Source organism: Cetorhinus maximus, chromosome 5 (genome assembly GCF_964194155.1).
Source record: "Cetorhinus maximus chromosome 5, sCetMax3.hap1.1, whole genome shotgun sequence".
NCBI classification, from domain to species: Eukaryota; Metazoa; Chordata; class Chondrichthyes; order Lamniformes; family Cetorhinidae; genus Cetorhinus; species Cetorhinus maximus.
The window spans coordinates 172,653,925-172,674,949 of record NC_135883.1 but is presented as its reverse complement, the minus strand read 5'-3'; the positions used below and the strand labels follow the sequence as shown (position 1 = coordinate 172,674,949).

The following is a 21,025-nucleotide window of genomic DNA, read 5'->3' as shown; positions in this document are numbered from 1 at the left end:
TATTCCTCACAGTCGGCAGTGAGCTGTGTTGATTCAGTTTGTTATTCCTCACAGTCGAGAGTGAGCTCTGTTGATTCAGTTTGTTATTCCTCACAGTCGGGAGTGAGCTGTGTTGATTTAGATTTGTTATTCCTCACAGTCGGCAGTGAGCTGTGTTGATTGAATTTGTTATTCCTCACAGTCGGGAGTGAGCTGTGTTGATTGAATTTTTTATTCCTCGCAGTCGGGAGTGAGCTGTGTTGATTCAGTTTGTTATTCCTCAACGTCGGGATTGAGCTGTTATGATTCAGTTTGTTATTCCTCACTGTCGGGAGTGAGCTGTGTTGATTCAGTTTGTTATTCCTCACAGTCGGAAGTGAGCTGTGTTGATTCAGTTTGTTATTCCTCACAGTCGGGAGTGAGCTGTGTTGATTGAGATTTGTTATTCCTCACAGTCGGGAGTGAGCTGTGTTGATTCAGTTTGTTATTCCTCATAGTCGGGAGTGAGCTGTGTTGATTCAGTTTGTTATTCCTCACAGTCGGGAGTGAGCTGTGTTGATTGAGATTTGTTATTCCTCACAGTCGGGAGTGAGCAGTGTTGATTCAGATTTGTTATTCCTCACAGTCGGGAGTGAGCTGTGTTGATTCAGTTTGTTATTCCTCACAGTCGGGAGTGAGCTGTGTTGATTCAGTTTGTTATTCCTCACAGACGGGAGTGAGCTGTGTTGATTCAGTTTGTTATTCCTCACAGTCGCGAGTGAACTGTGTTGATTCAGTTTGTTATTCCTCACAGTCGGGAGTGAGCTGTGTTGATTCAGTTTGTTATTCCTCACAGTCGGGAGTGAGCTGTGTTGATTCAGTTTGTTATTCCTCACAGTCGGGCGTGAGCTATGTTGATTCAGTTTGTTATTTCTCACAGTTGGGAGTGAGCTGTGTTGATTCAGTTTGTTATTCCTCACAGTCGGAAGTGAGCTGTGTTGATTCAGTTTGTTATTCCTCACAGTCGGGAGTGAGCTGTGTTGATTGAGAATTGTTATTCCTCACAGTCGGGAGTGAGCTGTGTTGATTGAATTTGTTATTCCTCACAGTTGGGAGTGAGCTGTGTTGATTGAGATTTGTTATTCCTCACTGTCGGGTGTGAGCTGTGTTGATTCAGTTTGTTATTCCTCACAGTCGGGAGTGAGCTGTGTTGATTCAGTTTGTTATTCCTCACAGTCGCGAGTGAACTGTGTTGATTCAGTTTGTTATTCCTCACAGTCGGAAGTGAGCTGTGTTGATTCAGTTTGTTATTCCTCACAGTCGGGAGTGAGCTGTGTTGATTGAGATTTGTTATTCCTCACAGTCGGGAGTGAGCAGTGTTGATTCAGATTTGTTATTCCTCACAGTCGGGAGTGAGCTGTGTTGATTCAGTTTGTTATTCCTCACAGTCGGGAGTGAGCTGTGTTGATTCAGTTTGTTATTCCTCACAGACGGGAGTGAGCTGTGTTGATTCAGTTTGTTATTCCTCACAGTCGCGAGTGAACTGTGTTGATTCAGTTTGTTATTCCTCACAGTCGGGAGTGAGCTGTGTTGATTCAGTTTGTTATTCCTCACAGTCGGGAGTGAGGTGTGTTGATTCAGTTTGTTATTCCTCACAGTCGGGAGTGAGCTGTGTTGATTCAGTTTGTTTTTCCTCACAGTCGGGAGTGAGCTGTGTTGGTTCAGTTTGTTATTCCTCACAGTCGGAAGTGAGCTGTGTTGATTCAGTTTGTTATTCCTCACAGTCGGGAGTGAGCTGTGTTGATTGAGATTTGTTATTCCTCACAGTCGGGAGTGAGCAGTGTTGATTCAGATTTGTTATTCCTCACAGTCGGGAGTGAGCTGTGTTGATTCAGTTTGTTATTCCTCACAGTCGGGAGTGAGCTGTGTTGATTCAGTTTGTTATTCCTCACAGACGGGAGTGAGCTGTGTTGATTCAGTTTGTTATTCCTCACAGTCGCGAGTGAACTGTGTTGATTCAGTTTGTTATTCCTCACAGTCGGGAGTGAGCTGTGTTGATTCAGTTTGTTATTCCTCACAGTCGGGAGTGAGCTGTGTTGATTCAGTTTGTTATTCCTCACAGTCGGGCGTGAGCTATGTTGATTCAGTTTGTTATTTCTCACAGTTGGGAGTGAGCTGTGTTGATTCAGTTTGTTATTCCTCACAGTCGGAAGTGAGCTGTGTTGATTCAGTTTGTTATTCCTCACAGTCGGGAGTGAGCTGTGTTGATTGAGATTTGTTATTCCTCACAGTCGGGAGTGAGCAGTGTTGATTGAGATTTGTTATTCCTCACAGCCGGCAGTGAGCTGTGTTGATTCAGTTTGTTATTCCTCACAGTCGAGAGTGAGCTGTGTTGATTGAGATTTGTTATTCCTGAGTCGGGAGTGAGCTGTGTAGATTCAGTTTGTTATTCCTCACAGTCGGGAGTGAGCTGTGTTGACTCAGTTTGTTATTCCTCACAGTCGGGAGTGAGCTGTGTTGATCGAGATTTGTTATTACTCACAGTCGGGAATGAGCTGTGTTGATTCAGTTTGTTATTCCTCACAGTCGGGAGTGAGGTGTGTTGATTCAGTTTGTTATTCCTCACAGTCGGGAGTGAGCTGTGTTGATTCAGTTTGTTATTCCTCACAGTCGGGAGTGAGCTGTGTTGGTTCAGTTTGTTATTCCTCACAATCAAAAGTGAGCTGTGTTGATTCAGTTTGTTATTCCTCACAGTTGGGAGTGAGCTTTGTTGATTCAGTTTGTTATTCCTCACAGTCGGGAGTGAGCTGTGTTGTTTGAGATTTGTTATTCCTCACAGTCGGCAGTGAGCTGTGTTGATTCAGTTTGTTATTCCTCACAGTCGAGAGTGAGCTCTGTTGATTCAGTTTGTTATTCCTCACAGTCGGGAGTGAGCTGTGTTGATTTAGATTTGTTATTCCTCACAGTCGGCAGTGAGCTGTGTTGATTGAATTTGTTATTCCTCACAGTCGGGAGTGAGCTGTGTTGATTGAATTTTTTATTCCTCGCAGTCGGGAGTGAGCTGTGTTGATTCAGTTTGTTATTCCTCAACGTCGGGATTGAGCTGTTATGATTCAGTTTGTTATTCCTCACTGTCGGGAGTGAGCTGTGTTGATTCAGTTTGTTATTCCTCACAGTCGGAAGTGAGCTGTGTTGATTCAGTTTGTTATTCCTCACAGTCGGGAGTGAGCTGTGTTGATTGAGATTTGTTATTCCTCACAGTCGGGAGTGAGCTGTGTTGATTCAGTTTGTTATTCCTCATAGTCGGGAGTGAGCTGTGTTGATTCAGTTTGTTATTCCTCACAGTCGGGAGTGAGCTGTGTTGATTGAGATTTGTTATTCCTCACAGTCGGGAGTGAGCAGTGTTGATTCAGATTTGTTATTCCTCACAGTCGGGAGTGAGCTGTGTTGATTCAGTTTGTTATTCCTCACAGTCGGGAGTGAGCTGTGTTGATTCAGTTTGTTATTCCTCACAGACGGGAGTGAGCTGTGTTGATTCAGTTTGTTATTCCTCACAGTCGCGAGTGAACTGTGTTGATTCAGTTTGTTATTCCTCACAGTCGGGAGTGAGCTGTGTTGATTCAGTTTGTTATTCCTCACAGTCGGGAGTGAGCTGTGTTGATTCAGTTTGTTATTCCTCACAGTCGGGCGTGAGCTATGTTGATTCAGTTTGTTATTTCTCACAGTTGGGAGTGAGCTGTGTTGATTCAGTTTGTTATTCCTCACAGTCGGAAGTGAGCTGTGTTGATTCAGTTTGTTATTCCTCACAGTCGGGAGTGAGCTGTGTTGATTGAGATTTGTTATTCCTCACAGTCGGGAGTGAGCAGTGTTGATTGAGATTTGTTATTCCTCACAGCCGGCAGTGAGCTGTGTTGATTCAGTTTGTTATTCCTCACAGTCGAGAGTGAGCTGTGTTGATTGAGATTTGTTATTCCTGAGTCGGGAGTGAGCTGTGTAGATTCAGTTTGTTATTCCTCACAGTCGGGAGTGAGCTGTGTTGACTCAGTTTGTTATTCCTCACAGTCGGGAGTGAGCTGTGTTGATCGAGATTTGTTATTACTCACAGTCGGGAATGAGCTGTGTTGATTCAGTTTGTTATTCCTCACAGTCGGGAGTGAGGTGTGTTGATTCAGTTTGTTATTCCTCACAGTCGGGAGTGAGCTGTGTTGATTCAGTTTGTTTTTCCTCACAGTCGGGAGTGAGCTGTGTTGGTTCAGTTTGTTATTCCTCACAGTCGGAAGTGAGCTGTGTTGATTCAGTTTGTTATTCCTCACAGTCGGGAGTGAGCTGTGTTGATTGAGATTTGTTATTCCTCACAGTCGGGAGTGAGCAGTGTTGATTCAGATTTGTTATTCCTCACAGTCGGGAGTGAGCTGTGTTGATTCAGTTTGTTATTCCTCACAGTCGGGAGTGAGCTGTGTTGATTCAGTTTGTTATTCCTCACAGACGGGAGTGAGCTGTGTTGATTCAGTTTGTTATTCCTCACAGTCGCGAGTGAACTGTGTTGATTCAGTTTGTTATTCCTCACAGTCGGGAGTGAGCTGTGTTGATTCAGTTTGTTATTCCTCACAGTCGGGAGTGAGCTGTGTTGATTCAGTTTGTTATTCCTCACAGTCGGGCGTGAGCTATGTTGATTCAGTTTGTTATTTCTCACAGTTGGGAGTGAGCTGTGTTGATTCAGTTTGTTATTCCTCACAGTCGGAAGTGAGCTGTGTTGATTCAGTTTGTTATTCCTCACAGTCGGGAGTGAGCTGTGTTGATTGAGATTTGTTATTCCTCACAGTCGGGAGTGAGCAGTGTTGATTGAGATTTGTTATTCCTCACAGCCGGCAGTGAGCTGTGTTGATTCAGTTTGTTATTCCTCACAGTCGAGAGTGAGCTGTGTTGATTGAGATTTGTTATTCCTGAGTCGGGAGTGAGCTGTGTAGATTCAGTTTGTTATTCCTCACAGTCGGGAGTGAGCTGTGTTGACTCAGTTTGTTATTCCTCACAGTCGGGAGTGAGCTGTGTTGATCGAGATTTGTTATTACTCACAGTCGGGAATGAGCTGTGTTGATTCAGTTTGTTATTCCTCACAGTCGGGAGTGAGGTGTGTTGATTCAGTTTGTTATTCCTCACAGTCGGGAGTGAGCTGTGTTGATTCAGTTTGTTATTCCTCACAGTCGGGAGTGAGCTGTGTTGGTTCAGTTTGTTATTCCTCACAATCAAAAGTGAGCTGTGTTGATTCAGTTTGTTATTCCTCACAGTTGGGAGTGAGCTTTGTTGATTCAGTTTGTTATTCCTCACAGTCGGGAGTGAGCTGTGTTGTTTGAGATTTGTTATTCCTCACAGTCGGCAGTGAGCTGTGTTGATTCAGTTTGTTATTCCTCACAGTCGAGAGTGAGCTCTGTTGATTCAGTTTGTTATTCCTCACAGTCGGGAGTGAGCTGTGTTGATTTAGATTTGTTATTCCTCACAGTCGGCAGTGAGCTGTGTTGATTGAATTTGTTATTCCTCACAGTCGGGAGTGAGCTGTGTTGATTGAATTTTTTATTCCTCGCAGTCGGGAGTGAGCTGTGTTGATTCAGTTTGTTATTCCTCAACGTCGGGATTGAGCTGTTATGATTCAGTTTGTTATTCCTCACTGTCGGGAGTGAGCTGTGTTGATTCAGTTTGTTATTCCTCACAGTCGGAAGTGAGCTGTGTTGATTCAGTTTGTTATTCCTCACAGTCGGGAGTGAGCTGTGTTGATTGAGATTTGTTATTCCTCACAGTCGGGAGTGAGCTGTGTTGATTCAGTTTGTTATTCCTCATAGTCGGGAGTGAGCTGTGTTGATTCAGTTTGTTATTCCTCACAGTCGGGGGTGAGCTGTGTTGATTCAGTTTGTTATTCCTCACAGTTGGGAGTGAGCTGTGTTGATTCAGTTTGTTATTCCTCACAGTCGGGAGTGAGCTGTGTTGATTCAGTTTCTTATTCCTCACAGTCGGGAGTGAGCTGTGTTGATTCAGTTTGTTATTCCTCACAGTCGGGAGTGAGCTGTATTGATTCAGTTTGTTATTCCTCACAGTCGGCAGTGAGCTGTTTTGATTCAGTTTGTTATTCCTCACAGTCGGGAGTGAGCTGTGTTGATTCAGTTTCTTATTCCTCACAGTCGGGAGTGAGCTTGTGTTGATTCAGTTTGTTATTCCTCACAGCCAGGAGTGAGCTGTGTTGATTCAGTTTGTTATTCCTCACAGTTGGGAGTGAGCTGTGTTGATTCAGTTTGTTATTCCTCACAGTCGGGAGTGAGCTGTGTTGATTGAGATTTGTTATTCCTCACAGTCGGGAGTGAGCTGTGTTGATTCAGTTTGTTATTCCTCACAGTCGGGAGTGAGCTGTGTTGATTCAGTTTGTTATTCCTCACAGTCGGGAGTGAGCTGTGTTGATTCAGTTTGTTATTCCTCACAGTCGGGAGTGAGCTGTGTTGATTCAGTTTGTTATTCCTCACAGTCGGGAGTGAGCTGTGTTGATTCAGTTTGTTATTCCTCACAGTCGGGAGTGAGCTGTTATGATTCAGTTTGTTATTCCTCACAGTCGAGAGTGAGCTGTGTTGGTTCAGTTTGTTATTCCTCACAGTCGGGAGTGAGCTGTGTTGATTCAGTTTGTTATTCCTCACAGTCGGGAGTGAGCTGTGTTGATTCAGTTTGTTATTCCTCACAGTCGAGAGTGAGCTGTGTTGATTGAGATTTGTTATTCCTCACAGTCGGGAGTGAGCTGTGTTGATTCAGTTTGTTATTCCTCACAGTCGGGAGTGAGCTGTGTTGATTCAGTTTGTTATTCCTCACAGTCGGGAGTGAGCTGTGTTGATTCAGTTTGTTATTCCTCACAGTCGGGAGTGAGCTGTGTTGATTCAGTTTGTTATTCCTCACAGTCGGGAGTGAGCTGTGTTGATTCAGTTTGTTATTCCTCACAGTCGGGAGTGAGCTGTTATGATTCAGTTTGTTATTCCTCACAGTCGAGAGTGAGCTGTGTTGGTTCAGTTTGTTATTCCTCACAGTCGGGAGTGAGCTGTGTTGATTCAGTTTGTTATTCCTCACAGTCGGGAGTGAGCTGTGTTGATTCAGTTTGTTATTCCTCACAGTCGAGAGTGAGCTGTGTTGATTGAGATTTGTTATTCCTCACAGTCGGGAGTGAGCTGTGTTGATTCAGTTTGTTATTCCTCACAGTCAGGAGTGAGCTGTGTTGATTCAGTTTGTTATTCCTCACAGTCGGGAGGGAGCTGTGTTGATTCAGTTTGTTATTCCTCACAGTCGGGAGTGAGCTGTGTTGATTCAGTTTGTTATTCCTCACAGTCGGCAGTGAGCTGTGTTGATTGAGATTTGTTATTCCTCACAGTCGGGAGTGAGCTGTGTTGATTCAGTTTGTTATTCCTCACAGTCGGGAGTGAGCTGTGTTGATTCAGTTTGTTATTTCTCACAGTTGGGAGTGAGCTGTGTTGATTCAGTTTGTTATTCCTCACAGTCGGAAGTGAGCTGTGTTGATTCAGTTTGTTATTCCTCACAGTCGGAAGTGAGCTGTGTTGATTTAGATTTGTTATTCCTCACAGTCGGGAGTGAGCTGTGTTGATTTAGATTTGTTATTCCTCACAGTCGGGAGTGAGCAGTGTTGATTGAGATTTGTTATTCCTCACAGTCGGCAGTGAGCTGTGTTGATTCAGTTTGTTATTCCTCACAGTCGCGAGTGAGCTGTGTTGATTGAGATTTGTTATTCCTGAGTCGGGAGTGAGCTGTGTTGATTCAGTTTGTTATTCCTCACAGTCGGGAGTGAGCTGTGTTGAGTCAGTTTGTTGTTCCTCACAGTCTGGAATGAGCTGTGTTGATTCAGTTTGTTATTCCTCACAGTCGGGCGTGAGCTGTGTTGATTCAGTTTGTTATTCCTCACAGTCGGGAGTGAGCTGTGTTGATCGAGATTTGTTATTACTCACAGTCGGGAATGAGCTGTGTTGATTCAGTTTGTTATTCCTCACAGTCGGGAGTGAGCTGTGTTGACTCAGTTTGTTATTCCTCACAGTCGGGAGTGAGCTGTGTTGATCGAGATTTGTTATTACTCACAGTCGGGAATGAGCTGTGTTGATTCAGTTTGTTATTCCTCACAGTCGGGAGTGAGCTGTGTTGATTGAGATTTGTTATTCCTCACAGTCGGGAGTGAGCTGTGTTTTTTGAGATTTGTTATTCCTCACAGTCGGGAGTGAGTTGTGTTGATTCAGTTTGTTATTCCTCACAGTTGGGAGTGAGCTGTGTTGATTCAGTTTGTTATTCCTCACAGTCGGGAGTGAGCTGTGTTGATTCAGTTTGTTATTCCTCACAGTCGGGAGTGAGCTGTGTTGATTCAGTTTGTTATTCCTCACAGTCGGGAGTGAGCTGTGTTGATTCAGTTTGTTATTCCTCACAGTTGGGAGTGAGCTGTGTTGATTCAGTTTGTTATTCCTCACAGTCGGAAGTGAGCTGTGTTGATTGAGATTTGTTATTCCTCACAGTTGGGAGTGAGCTGTGTTGATTCAGTTTGTTATTCCTCACAGTTGGGAGTGAGCTGTTATGATTCAGTTTGTTATTCCTCACAGTCGGGAGTGAGCTGCGTTGGTTCAGTTTGTTATTCCTCACAGTCGGGAGTGAGCTGTTATGATTCAGTTTGTTATTCCTCACAGTCGGGAGTGAGCTGTGTTGGTTCAGTTTGTTATTGCTCACAGTCGAAAGTGAGCTGTGTTGATTCAGTTTGTTATTCCTCACAGTTGGGAGTGAGCTTTGTTGATTCAGTTTGTTATTCCTCACAGTCGGGAGTGAGCTGTGTTGATTGAGATTTGTTATTCCTCACAGTCGGGAGTGAGCTGTGTTGATTCAGTTTGTTATTCCTCACAGTCGGGAGTGAGCTGTGTTGATTCAGTTTGTTATTCCTCACAGTCGGGAGTGAGCTGTGTTGATTCAGTTTGTTATTCCTCACAGTCGGGAGTGAGCTGTGTTGATTCAGTTTGTTATTCCTCACAGTCGGGAGTGAGCTGTGTTGATTGAGATTTGTTATTCCTCACAGTCAGGAGTGAGCTGTGTTGATTCAGTTTGTTATTCCTCACAGTCGGAAGTGTGCTGTGTTGATTCAGTTTGTTATTCCTCACAGTCGGGAGTGAGCTGTGTTGATTGAGAATTGTTATTCCTCACAGTCGGGAGTGAGCTGTGTTGATTGAATTTGTTATTCCTCACAGTTGGGAGTGAGCTGTGTTGATTGAGATTTGTTATTCCTCACTGTCGGGTGTGAGCTGTGTTGATTCAGTTTGTTATTCCTCACAGTCGGGAGTGAGCTGTGTTGATTCAGTTTGTTATTCCTCACAGTCGGGAGTGAGCTGTGTTGATTCAGTTTGTTATTCCTCACAGTCGGGAGTGAGGTGTGTTGATTGACATTTGTTATTCCTCACAGTCGGGAGGGAGCTGTGTTGATTCAGTTTGTTATTCCTCACAATTGGGAGTGAGCTGTGTTGATTCAGTTTGTTATTCCTCACAGTCGGGTGTGAGCTGTGTTGATTCAGTTTGTTATTCCTCACAGTCGGCAGTGAGCTGTGTTGATACAGTTTGTTATTCCTCACAGTCGGGAGTGAGCTGTGTTGATTCAGTTTATTATTCCTCACCACTGGGAGTGAGCTGTGTTGATTCAGTTTGTTATTCCTCACAGTCGGGCGTGAGCTGTGTTGATTGAGATTTGTTATTCCTCTCAGTCGGGCGTGAGCTGTGTTGATACAGTTTGTTATTCCTCACAGTCGGGAGTGAGCTGTGTTGATTCAGTTTGTTATTCCTCGCAGTTGGGAGTGAGCTGTGTTGATTGAGATTTGTTATTCCTCACAGTCGGGAGTGAGCTGTGTTGATTCAGTTTGTTATTCCTCACAGTCGGGCGTGAGCTGTGTTGATTCAGTTTGTTATTCCTCACAGTCGGGCTTGAGCTGTGTTGATTCAGTTTGTTATTCCTCACAGTTGGGAGTGAGCTGTGTTGATTGAGATTTGTTATTCCTCACAGTCGGGAGTGAGCTGTGTTGATTCAGTTTGTTATTCCTCACAGTCGGGAGTGAGCTGTGTTGATTCAGTTTGTTATTCCTCACAGTCGGGACTGAGCTGTATTGATGCAGTTTGTTATTCCTCACAGTCGGGAGTGAGCAGTGTTGATTGAGATTTGTTATTCCTCACAGTCGGCAGTGAGCTGTGTTGATTCAGTTTGTTATTCCTCACAATCGAGAGTGAGCTGTGTTGATTGAGATTTGTTATTCCTGAGTCGGGAGTGAGCTGTGTTGATTCAGTTTGTTATTCCTCGCAGTCGGGAGTGAGCTGTGTTGATTCAGTTTGTTATTCCTCACAGTCTGGAATGAGCTGTGTTGATTCAGTTTGTTATTCCTCACAGTCGGGCGTGAGCTGTGTTGATTCAGTTTGTTATTCCTCACAGTCGGGAGTGAGCTGTGTTGATCGAGATTTGTTATTACTCACAGTCGGGAATGAGCTGTGTTGATTCAGTTTGTTATTCCTCACAGTCGGGAATGAGCTGTGTTGATTCAGTTTGTTATTCCTCACAGTCGGGAGTGAGCTGTGTCGATTCAGTTTGTTATTCCTCACAGTCGGGAGTGAGCTGTGTTGTTTGAGATTTGTTATTCCTCACAGTCGGGAGTGAGCTGTGTTGATTCAGTTTGTTATTCCTCACAGTCGGAAGTGAGCAGTGTTGATTGAGATTTGTTATTCCTCACAGTCGGGAGTGAGCTGTGTTGATTCAGTTTGTTATTCCTCCCAGTTGGGAGTGAGCTGTGTTGATTCAGTTTGTTATTCCTCACAGTTGGGAGTGAGCTGTGTTGAATCAGTTTGTTATTCCTCACAGTCGGAAGTGAGCTGTGTTGATTCAGTTTGTTATTCCTCACAGTCGGGAGTGAGCTGTGTTGATTGAGATTTGTTATTCCTCACAGTCGGGAGTGAGCAGTGTTGATTCAGATTTGTTATTCCTCACAGTCGGGAGTGAGCTGTGTTGATTCAGTTTGTTATTCCTCACAGTCGGGAGTGAGCTGTGTTGATTCAGTTTGTTATTCCTCACAGACGGGAGTGAGCTGTGTTGATTCAGTTTGTTATTCCTCACAGTCGCGAGTGAACTGTGTTGATTCAGTTTGTTATTCCTCACAGTCGGGAGTGAGCTGTGTTGATTCAGTTTGTTATTCCTCACAGTCGGGAGTGAGCTGTGTTGATTCAGTTTGTTATTCCTCACAGTCGGGCGTGAGCTATGTTGATTCAGTTTGTTATTTCTCACAGTTGGGAGTGAGCTGTGTTGATTCAGTTTGTTATTCCTCACAGTCGGAAGTGAGCTGTGTTGATTCAGTTTGTTATTCCTCACAGTCGGGAGTGAGCTGTGTTGATTGAGATTTGTTATTCCTCACAGTCGGGAGTGAGCAGTGTTGATTGAGATTTGTTATTCCTCACAGCCGGCAGTGAGCTGTGTTGATTCAGTTTGTTATTCCTCACAGTCGAGAGTGAGCTGTGTTGATTGAGATTTGTTATTCCTGAGTCGGGAGTGAGCTGTGTAGATTCAGTTTGTTATTCCTCACAGTCGGGAGTGAGCTGTGTTGACTCAGTTTGTTATTCCTCACAGTCGGGAGTGAGCTGTGTTGATCGAGATTTGTTATTACTCACAGTCGGGAATGAGCTGTGTTGATTCAGTTTGTTATTCCTCACAGTCGGGAGTGAGGTGTGTTGATTCAGTTTGTTATTCCTCACAGTCGGGAGTGAGCTGTGTTGATTCAGTTTGTTTTTCCTCACAGTCGGGAGTGAGCTGTGTTGGTTCAGTTTGTTATTCCTCACAATCAAAAGTGAGCTGTGTTGATTCAGTTTGTTATTCCTCACAGTTGGGAGTGAGCTTTGTTGATTCAGTTTGTTATTCCTCACAGTTGGGAGTGAGCTGTGTTGTTTGAGATTTGTTATTCCTCACAGTCGGCAGTGAGCTGTGTTGATTCAGTTTGTTATTCCTCACAGTCGAGAGTGAGCTCTGTTGATTCAGTTTGTTATTCCTCACAGTCGGGAGTGAGCTGTGTTGATTTAGATTTGTTATTCCTCACAGTCGGCAGTGAGCTGTGTTGATTGAATTTGTTATTCCTCACAGTCGGGAGTGAGCTGTGTTGATTGAATTTTTTATTCCTCGCAGTCGGGAGTGAGCTGTGTTGATTCAGTTTGTTATTCCTCAACGTCGGGATTGAGCTGTTATGATTCAGTTTGTTATTCCTCACTGTCGGGAGTGAGCTGTGTTGATTCAGTTTGTTATTCCTCACAGTCGGAAGTGAGCTGTATTGATTCAGTTTGTTATTCCTCACAGTCGGGAGTGAGCTGTGTTGATTGAGATTTGTTATTCCTCACAGTCGGGAGTGAGCTGTGTTGATTCAGTTTGTTATTCCTCATAGTCGGGAGTGAGCTGTGTTGATTCAGTTTGTTATTCCTCACAGTCGGGAGTGAGCTGTGTTGATTCAGTTTGTTATTCCTCACAGTCGGGAGTGAGCTGTGTTGATTCAGTTTGTTATTCCTCACAGTCGGGAGTGAGCATTGTTGATTCAGTTTCTTATTCCTCACAGTCGGGAGTGAGCTGTGTTGATTCAGTTTGTTATTCCTCACAGTCGGGAGTGAGCTGTATTGATTCAGTTTGTTATTCCTCACAGTCGGCAGTGAGCTGTTTTGATTCAGTTTGTTATTCCTCACAGTCGGGAGTGAGCTGTGTTGATTCAGTTTCTTATTCCTCACAGTCGGGAGTGAGCTTGTGTTGATTTAGTTTGTTATTCCTCACAGCCAGGAGTGAGCTGTGTTGATTCAGTTTGTTATTCCTCACAGTTGGGAGTGAGCTGTGTTGATTCAGTTTGTTATTCCTCACAGTCGGGAGTGAGCTGTGTTGATTGAGATTTGTTATTCCTCACAGTCGGGAGTGAGCTGTGTTGATTCAGTTTGTTATTCCTCACAGTCGGGAGTGAGCTGTGTTGATTCAGTTTGTTATTCCTCACAGTCGGGAGTGAGCTGTGTTGATTCAGTTTGTTATTCCTCACAGTCGGGAGTGAGCTGTGTTGATTCAGTTTGTTATTCCTCACAGTCGGGAGTGAGCTGTGTTGATTCAGTTTGTTATTCCTCACAGTCGGGAGTGAGCTGTTATGATTCAGTTTGTTATTCCTCACAGTCGAGAGTGAGCTGTGTTGGTTCAGTTTGTTATTCCTCACAGTCGGGAGTGAGCTGTGTTGATTCAGTTTGTTATTCCTCACAGTCGGGAGTGAGCTGTGTTGATTCAGTTTGTTATTCCTCACAGTCGAGAGTGAGCTGTGTTGATTGAGATTTGTTATTCCTCACAGTCGGGAGTGAGCTGTGTTGATTCAGTTTGTTATTCCTCACAGTCGGGAGTGAGCTGTGTTGATTCAGTTTGTTATTCCTCACAGTCGGGAGGGAGCTGTGTTGATTCAGTTTGTTATTCCTCACAGTCGGGAGTGAGCTGTGTTGATTCAGTTTGTTATTCCTCACAGTCGGCAGTGAGCTGTGTTGATTGAGATTTGTTATTCCTCACAGTCGGGAGTGAGCTGTGTTGATTCAGTTTGTTATTCCTCACAGTCGGGAGTGAGCTGTGTTGATTCAGTTTGTTATTTCTCACAGTTGGGAGTGAGCTGTGTTGATTCAGTTTGTTATTCCTCACAGTCGGAAGTGAGCTGTGTTGATTCAGTTTGTTATTCCTCACAGTCGGAAGTGAGCTGTGTTGATTTAGATTTGTTATTCCTCACAGTCGGGAGTGAGCTGTGTTGATTTAGATTTGTTATTCCTCACAGTCGGGAGTGAGCAGTGTTGATTGAGATTTGTTATTCCTCACAGTCGGCAGTGAGCTGTGTTGATTCAGTTTGTTATTCCTCACAGTCGAGAGTGAGCTGTGTTGATTGAGATTTGTTATTCCTGAGTCGGGAGTGAGCTGTGTTGATTCAGTTTGTTATTCCTCACAGTCGGGAGTGAGCTGTGTTGAGTCAGTTTGTTGTTCCTCACAGTCTGGAATGAGCTGTGTTGATTCAGTTTGTTATTCCTCACAGTCGGGCGTGAGCTGTGTTGATTCAGTTTGTTATTCCTCACAGTCGGGAGTGAGCTGTGTTGATCGAGATTTGTTATTACTCACAGTCGGGAATGAGCTGTGTTGATTCAGTTTGTTATTCCTCACAGTCGGGAGTGAGCTGTGTTGACTCAGTTTGTTATTCCTCACAGTCGGGAGTGAGCTGTGTTGATCGAGATTTGTTATTACTCACAGTCGGGAATGAGCTGTGTTGATTCAGTTTGTTATTCCTCACAGTCGGGAGTGAGCTGTGTTGATTGAGATTTGTTATTCCTCACAGTCGGGAGTGAGCTGTGTTTTTTGAGATTTGTTATTCCTCACAGTCGGGAGTGAGTTGTGTTGATTCAGTTTGTTATTCCTCACAGTTGGGAGTGAGCTGTGTTGATTCAGTTTGTTATTCCTCACAGTCGGGAGTGAGCTGTGTTGATTCAGTTTGTTATTCCTCACAGTCGGGAGTGAGCTGTGTTGATTCAGTTTGTTATTCCTCACAGTCGGGAGTGAGCTGTGTTGATTCAGTTTGTTATTCCTCACAGTTGGGAGTGAGCTGTGTTGATTCAGTTTGTTATTCCTCACAGTCGGAAGTGAGCTGTGTTGATTGAGATTTGTTATTCCTCACAGTTGGGAGTGAGCTGTGTTGATTCAGTTTGTTATTCCTCACAGTTGGGAGTGAGCTGTGTTGATTCAGTTTGTTATTCCTCACAGTTGGGAGTGAGCTGTGTTGATTCAGTTTGTTATTCCTCACAGTCGGAAGTGAGCTGTGTTGATTCAGTTTGTTATTCCTCACAGTCGGGAGTGAGCTGTGTTGATTGAGATTTGTTATTCCTCACAGGCGGGAGTGAGCAGTGTTGATTGAGATTTGTTATTCCTCACAGTCGGTAGTGAGCTGTATTGATTCAGTTTGGTATTCCTCACAGTCGGGAGTGAGCTGTGTTGATTGAGATTTGTTATTCCTCACAGTCGGGAGTGAGCTGTGTTGATTCAGTTTGTTATTCCTCACAGTCGGGAGTGAGCTGCGTTGATTCAGTTTGTTATTTCTCACAGTCGGGAGTGAGCTGTGTTGATTGAGATTTCTTATTCCTCACAGTCGGGAGTGAGCTGTGTTGATTGAGATTTGTTATTCCTCACAGTCGGGAGTGAGCAGTGTTGATTGAGATTTGTTATTCCTCACAGTCGGGAGTGAGCTGTGTTGATTGAGATTTGTTATTTCTGACAGTCGGGAGTGAGCTGTGTTGATTGAGATTTGTTATTCCTCACAGTCGGGAGTGAGCTGTGTTGATTGAGATTTGTTATTCCTCACAGTCGGGAGTGAGCTGTGTTGATTGAGATTTGTTATTCCTCACAGTTGGGAGTGAGCTGTGTTGATTGAGATTTGTCATTCCTCACAGTCGGCAGTGAGCTGTGTTGATTGAGATTTGTTATTCCTCACTGTCGGGAGTGAGCTGTGTTGATTCAGTTTGTTATTCCTCACAGTTGGGAGTGAGCTGTTATGATTCAGTTTGTTATTCCTCACAGTCGGGAGTGAGCTGCGTTGGTTCAGTTTGTTATTCCTCACAGTCGGGAGTGAGCTGTTATGATTCAGTTTGTTATTCCTCACAGTTGGGAGTGAGCTGTGTTGGTTCAGTTTGTTATTCCTCACAGTCGGGAGTGAGCTGTGTTGATTGAGATTTGTTATTCCTCACAGTCGGGAGTGAGCTGTGTTGATTCAGTTTGTTATTCCTCACAGTCGGGAGTGAGCTGTGTTGATTCAGTTTGTTATTCCTCACAGTCGGGAGTGAGCTGTGTTGATTCAGTTTGTTATTCCTCACAGTCGGGAGTGAGCTGTGTTGATTCAGTTTGTTATTCCTCACAGTCGGGAGTGAGCTGTGTTGATTGAGATTTGTTATTCCTCACAGTCAGGAGTGAGCTGTGTTGATTCAGTTTGTTATTCCTCACAGTCGGAAGTGTGCTGTGTTGATTCAGTTTGTTATTCCTCACAGTCGGGAGTGAGCTGTGTTGATTGAGAATTGTTATTCCTCACAGTCGGGAGTGAGCTGTGTTGATTGAATTTGTTATTCCTCACAGTTGGGAGTGAGCTGTGTTGATTGAGATTTGTTATTCCTCACTGTCGGGTGTGAGCTGTGTTGATTCAGTTTGTTATTCCTCACAGTCGGGAGTGAGCTGTGTTGATTCAGTTTGTTATTCCTCACAGTCGGGAGTGAGCTGTGTTGATTCAGTTTGTTATTCCTCACAGTCGGGAGTGAGGTGTGTTGATTGACATTTGTTATTCCTCACAGTCGGGAGGGAGCTGTGTTGATTCAGTTTGTTATTCCTCACAATTGGGAGTGAGCTGTGTTGATTCAGTTTGTTATTCCTCACAGTCGGGTGTGAGCTGTGTTGATTCAGTTTGTTATTCCTCACAGTCGGCAGTGAGCTGTGTTGATACAGTTTGTTATTCCTCACAGTCGGGAGTGAGCTGTGTTGATTCAGTTTATTATTCCTCACCACTGGGAGTGAGCTGTGTTGATTCAGTTTGTTATTCCTCACAGTCGGGCGTGAGCTATGTTGATTCAGTTTGTTATTTCTCACAGTTGGGAGTGAGCTGTGTTGATTCAGTTTGTTATTCCTCACAGTCGGAAGTGAGCTGTGTTGAATCAGTTTGTTATTCCTCACAGTCGGGAGTGAGCTGTGTTGATTGAGATTTGTTATTCCTCACAGTCGGGAGTGAGCAGTGTTGATTGAGATTTGTTATTCCTCACAGCCGGCAGTGAGCTGTGTTGATTCAGTTTGTTATTCCTCACAGTCGAGAGTGAGCTGTGTTGATTGAGATTTGTTATTCCTGAGTCGGGAGTGAGCTGTGTAGATTCAGTTTGTTATTCCTCACAGTCGGGAGTGAGCTGTGTTGACTCAGTTTGTTATTCCTCACAGTCGGGAGTGAGCTGTGTTGATCGAGATTTGTTATTACTCACAGTCGGGAATGAGCTGTGTTGATTCAGTTTGTTATTCCTCACAGTCGGGAGTGAGCTGTGTTGATTCAGTTTGTTATTCCTCACAGTCGGGAGTGAGCTGTGTTGATTCAGTTTGTTATTCCTCACAGTCGGGAGTGAGCTGTGTTGGTTCAGTTTGTTATTCCTCACAATCGAAAGTGAGCTGTGTTGATTCAGTTTGTTATTCCTCACAGTTGGGAGTGAGCTTTGTTGATTCAGTTTGTTATTCCTCACAGTTGGGAGTGAGCTGTGTTGTTTGAGATTTGTTATTCCTCACAGTCGGGAGTGAGCTGTGTTGATTGAGATTTGTTATTCCTCACAGTCGGGAGTGATCTGTGTTGATTCAGTTTGTTATTCCTCACAGTTGGCAGTGAGCTGTGTTGATTCAGTTTGTTATTCCTCACAGTCGGGAGTGATCTGTGTTGATTCAGTTTGTTATTCCTCACAGTCGGGTGTGAGCTGTGTTGATTCAGTTTGTTATTCCTCACAGTCGGGAGTGAGCTGTGTTGATTCAGTTTATTATTCCTCACCACTGGGAGTGAGCTGTGTTGATTCAGTTTGTTATTCCTCACAGTCGGGAGTGAGCTGTGTTGATTCAGTTTGTTATTCCTCACAGTCGGGCGTGAGCTGTGTTGATTGAGATTTGTTATTCCTCACAGTCGGGCGTGAGCTGTGTTGATACAGTTTGTTATTCCTCACAGTCGGGAGTGAGCTGTGTTGATTCAGTTTGTTATTCCTCGCAGTTGGGAGTGAGCTGTGTTGATTGAGATTTGTTATTCCTCACAGTCGGGAGTGAGCTGCGTTGATTCAGTTTGTTATTCCTCACAGTCGGGCGTGAGCTGTGTTGATTCAGTTTGTTATTCCTCACAGTCGGGCGTGAGCTGTGTTGATTGAGATTTGTTATTCCTCACAGTCGGGAGTGAACTGTGTTGATTCAGTTTGTTATTCCTCACAGTCAGGAGTGAACTGTGTTTATTCAGTTTGTTATTCCTCACAGTCGGCAGTGAGCTGTGTTGATGCAGTTTGTTATTCCTCACAGTCGGCAGTGAGCTGTGTTGATTGAGATTTGTTATTCCTCACAGTCGGGGGTGAGCTGTGTTGATTCAGTTTGTTATTCCTCACAGTCAGAAATGAGCTCTGTTAATTGAGTTTTGTTGTTCTCTGTAGCGGTGCGGACCTGTCTGCGTTGGTGCGTGAAGCTTCCATTAATGCCCTGAGACAGCATCTCTCTGACCCGTCCCCAGAGCGGTCTTCAGGTAAGGAAATGTTCACCCACCCCCGAGAGAGTGAGATTCTCCCAATAACCAGTCACCCCAAGCCTCTGAGCCTTATCCCTACAGCAGCTAACGCCCTTCGTAACCTTAAACCCTGATCCTCTCCGCCCCTTCCTCCCCCTCCCTCCCCTCCTTACCCTCCCTCCTCCCCCCCTCCCACTCCCTCCTCTCCCCCTCCTTCCCATCACTCTGCAGGTACTGGCTCATCCCAGGCCCCCCTCAGTCTCTGGACTCCAGCTGCTGCCTTCCACCCAGGTCTCAGAGCTCCCAGTGCTCCCGCACCCTCACCTTGGACCCTATACCTCCCCTAGTCCCTCTACTCCTTCTCGCAGTTTCCATCTACTCTTCGCATGGTCTGCAGGTCACCCACTGCCCCTCTTGCAATCTTTGTGAACCTGGTACCCCCTCCCCTGTTCCCCTACCCCTCCTTCCAGTCCTTGAACCACCCCATTTCTACTTTAGTCTTTTAACTGTCTTTTTTTTCAGCTCCCAGTTTGAGAGTGCTGGTGGCACGGCAGCATTTCGAAGAAGCCTTTGAGAAAGTGAGACCTTCTGTGTCCAAAAAGGTGAGATCATAGAACACAGAGAATGTGCAACTGAAGCAGGATCGTCCCCTCCCCCGCCCCACCCCACCCAGCTCCGCCCCACCCAGCTCTGCCCCCTCGCCCCATCCTGCTCCGGCACTCCCCCCGCCCAGTCCCTGTCCTGCCTCCCCACTGCCCCATCCCCCTCCCCACCACCCCATCCCGCTCCACCCCATCCCGCTCCACCCCATCCCTCTCCGCCACCCCCTCCCCGCCGCCCCCTCCCTCTCTCTGCCGCCCCCTCCCTCTCCACCGCCCCCTCCCCCTCTCCGCCGCCCCCTCCCCCTCTCCGCCGCCCCCTCCCCCTCTCCGCTGCCCCCTCCCCCTCCGCCGCTCCCTCCCTCTCCGCCATCCCCTCCCCCTCCGCCGTCCCCTCGCCCTCCGCCGTCCCCTCGCCCTCCGCCGTCCCCTCGCCCTCCGCCGTCCCCTCCCCCTCCACCGCCCCCTCCCACTCCCTCTCCACTCTGCTGCTCCAGGTGTTGGCTGATATTTTACCTCAACTCTACTATCTCCAGATCCTTGACTATCCCTCAAAAGAGGGACATGTTGCTGAAGTTTTTTGTCTTGCAAATTTCAAACCATCCCAACGATTTGTTCTGATGAGTGCAAGATGAAAAGTGAACATGTCTCTTTCAGCAATAAAAGTTTTTTGTCCAGCGAGTGGTTAGCATTGGGAATGCACTGCCCGAGTGTGGTGGAAGCAGATTCAATCAAGACATTCAAAAGGGAATTGGATAATTCTCAGAAAAGAAAAAAATTGCAACAATGTGATGCTATTTAGTAGTAATTAAGACACAGCTTAGGATCGCTACTGGGAGCAAATTCACTCTGACCATGTTCGCCAACCAGATTGCTCTCCTCTTTTCCCTCCAGTCTTGCTCCTCTCTGCCCTCTCCTATTCCCACCTCCCTCTGCCGCTGTATCTTTCTGCCTTTTTCTCACCCTCTAACTCTCCCTCCCTCTCTCTTTTGTAGGATCAGCTGATGTATGAATTACTGCGACGGTCTCTCAGCCGATGATTCAAGTGTATGAGATCCTCACTGCACCTTTCCCTGAGCTGCTGTTTGAAGTCCTTTCATACAGGATGTTGCTGGTGTGACTTTTACAGAAACTGTTGAATATCTTAATCCTTGACTCACTGTGTGAGTTGCACTTCCTGAGTATATGGATTGTGATAGAAATGCTGGGCTTCTGTGAGCAGTTTCCTGTTACGAGGATCAGGCGAGAGTCACCACCAAAAGCCACTTTGGAGAGGCGGGGTGGGGTATGATATGTTTCTTATTTTAATCAAATACCTTAATACCTTGTAACAAACCCCACCCCCTCAGGTAATAAACCTCTTAATAGCTACCCCCCTTTAGTTACTGCCCACCTCAGTAAAATCTTCCACCTCTCAAAAATGACCACCTGCATTGCATTCCAAGACCTAGGAGCAAGAAGAAATAAATAGGCTATGTAATAAAAGTGACTGTCTGTTTGATTTGATTTATATTGGGTAAGGAGTGGATTTGTGAGAATTCTGGCTCAAGGTTTGCTTGTACCATTAAAGTGAGTGAAAGCAGCTGTTGGGAAGGGAACTACACCTCAATTCAGCTGTGATTCCATCTTGATGGATGGGACAGGGTAAGAATTCAGATTCTTAAAAAATTGATATTCATTCACCTCCTGACTCTCCAAAACCTGTCTACCATGACAAGGCACAAGAATGTGATGAATACTTGGGGAAGCGGTGACATAGTGGTATTGTCACTGAGCTAATAATTCAGAGACCCAGGGTAATCCTCTGGGGACCTGGGTTCGAATCCACCATGGCAGATGGTGGAATTTGAATTCAATAAAAATGATGACCATAAAACCATTGTAAAACCCCATCTGGTTCACTGATGTCCATTAGAGAAGTGTTATGATGTGGCAGATGATGTGTGCCAGGCGGACCAAATCCACAAGGGAAACCTGATCGCGCTATCATAACGCTTTTGCAATTTGTATTTATTTCGAGATGCATGCACTGATTTCAGAAGTAATGGGTCCAGCAAGACTTTGAGATTTAAAAAAAATCTAAATTAAAATATTTATTAACAAAAGAAAAATTTCAAGCACATACATAGGACTACAAGTTACGACTAT

At 45.1% G+C, this 21,025-nt stretch overlaps 1 protein-coding gene across 2 annotated transcripts in view; it reads left to right on the top strand.

The window, feature by feature from the left end:
• The window catches only part of nvl (nuclear VCP like), a 143,942-nt gene extending 123,580 nt beyond the window's left edge, over positions 1-20,362 (top strand). For both annotated transcript variants that reach the window (XM_078542809.1, XM_078542810.1), the window contains 3 exons: positions 18,208-18,296; positions 18,801-18,880; positions 19,873-20,362. In XM_078542809.1, the coding sequence (XP_078398935.1) occupies positions 18,208-18,296; positions 18,801-18,880; positions 19,873-19,917 (214 nt within the window). In that variant the 3' untranslated portion in view covers positions 19,918-20,362. The remainder of the gene's footprint in view (positions 1-18,207; positions 18,297-18,800; positions 18,881-19,872) is intronic.
• Positions 20,363-21,025: the final 663 nt, after the last annotated feature.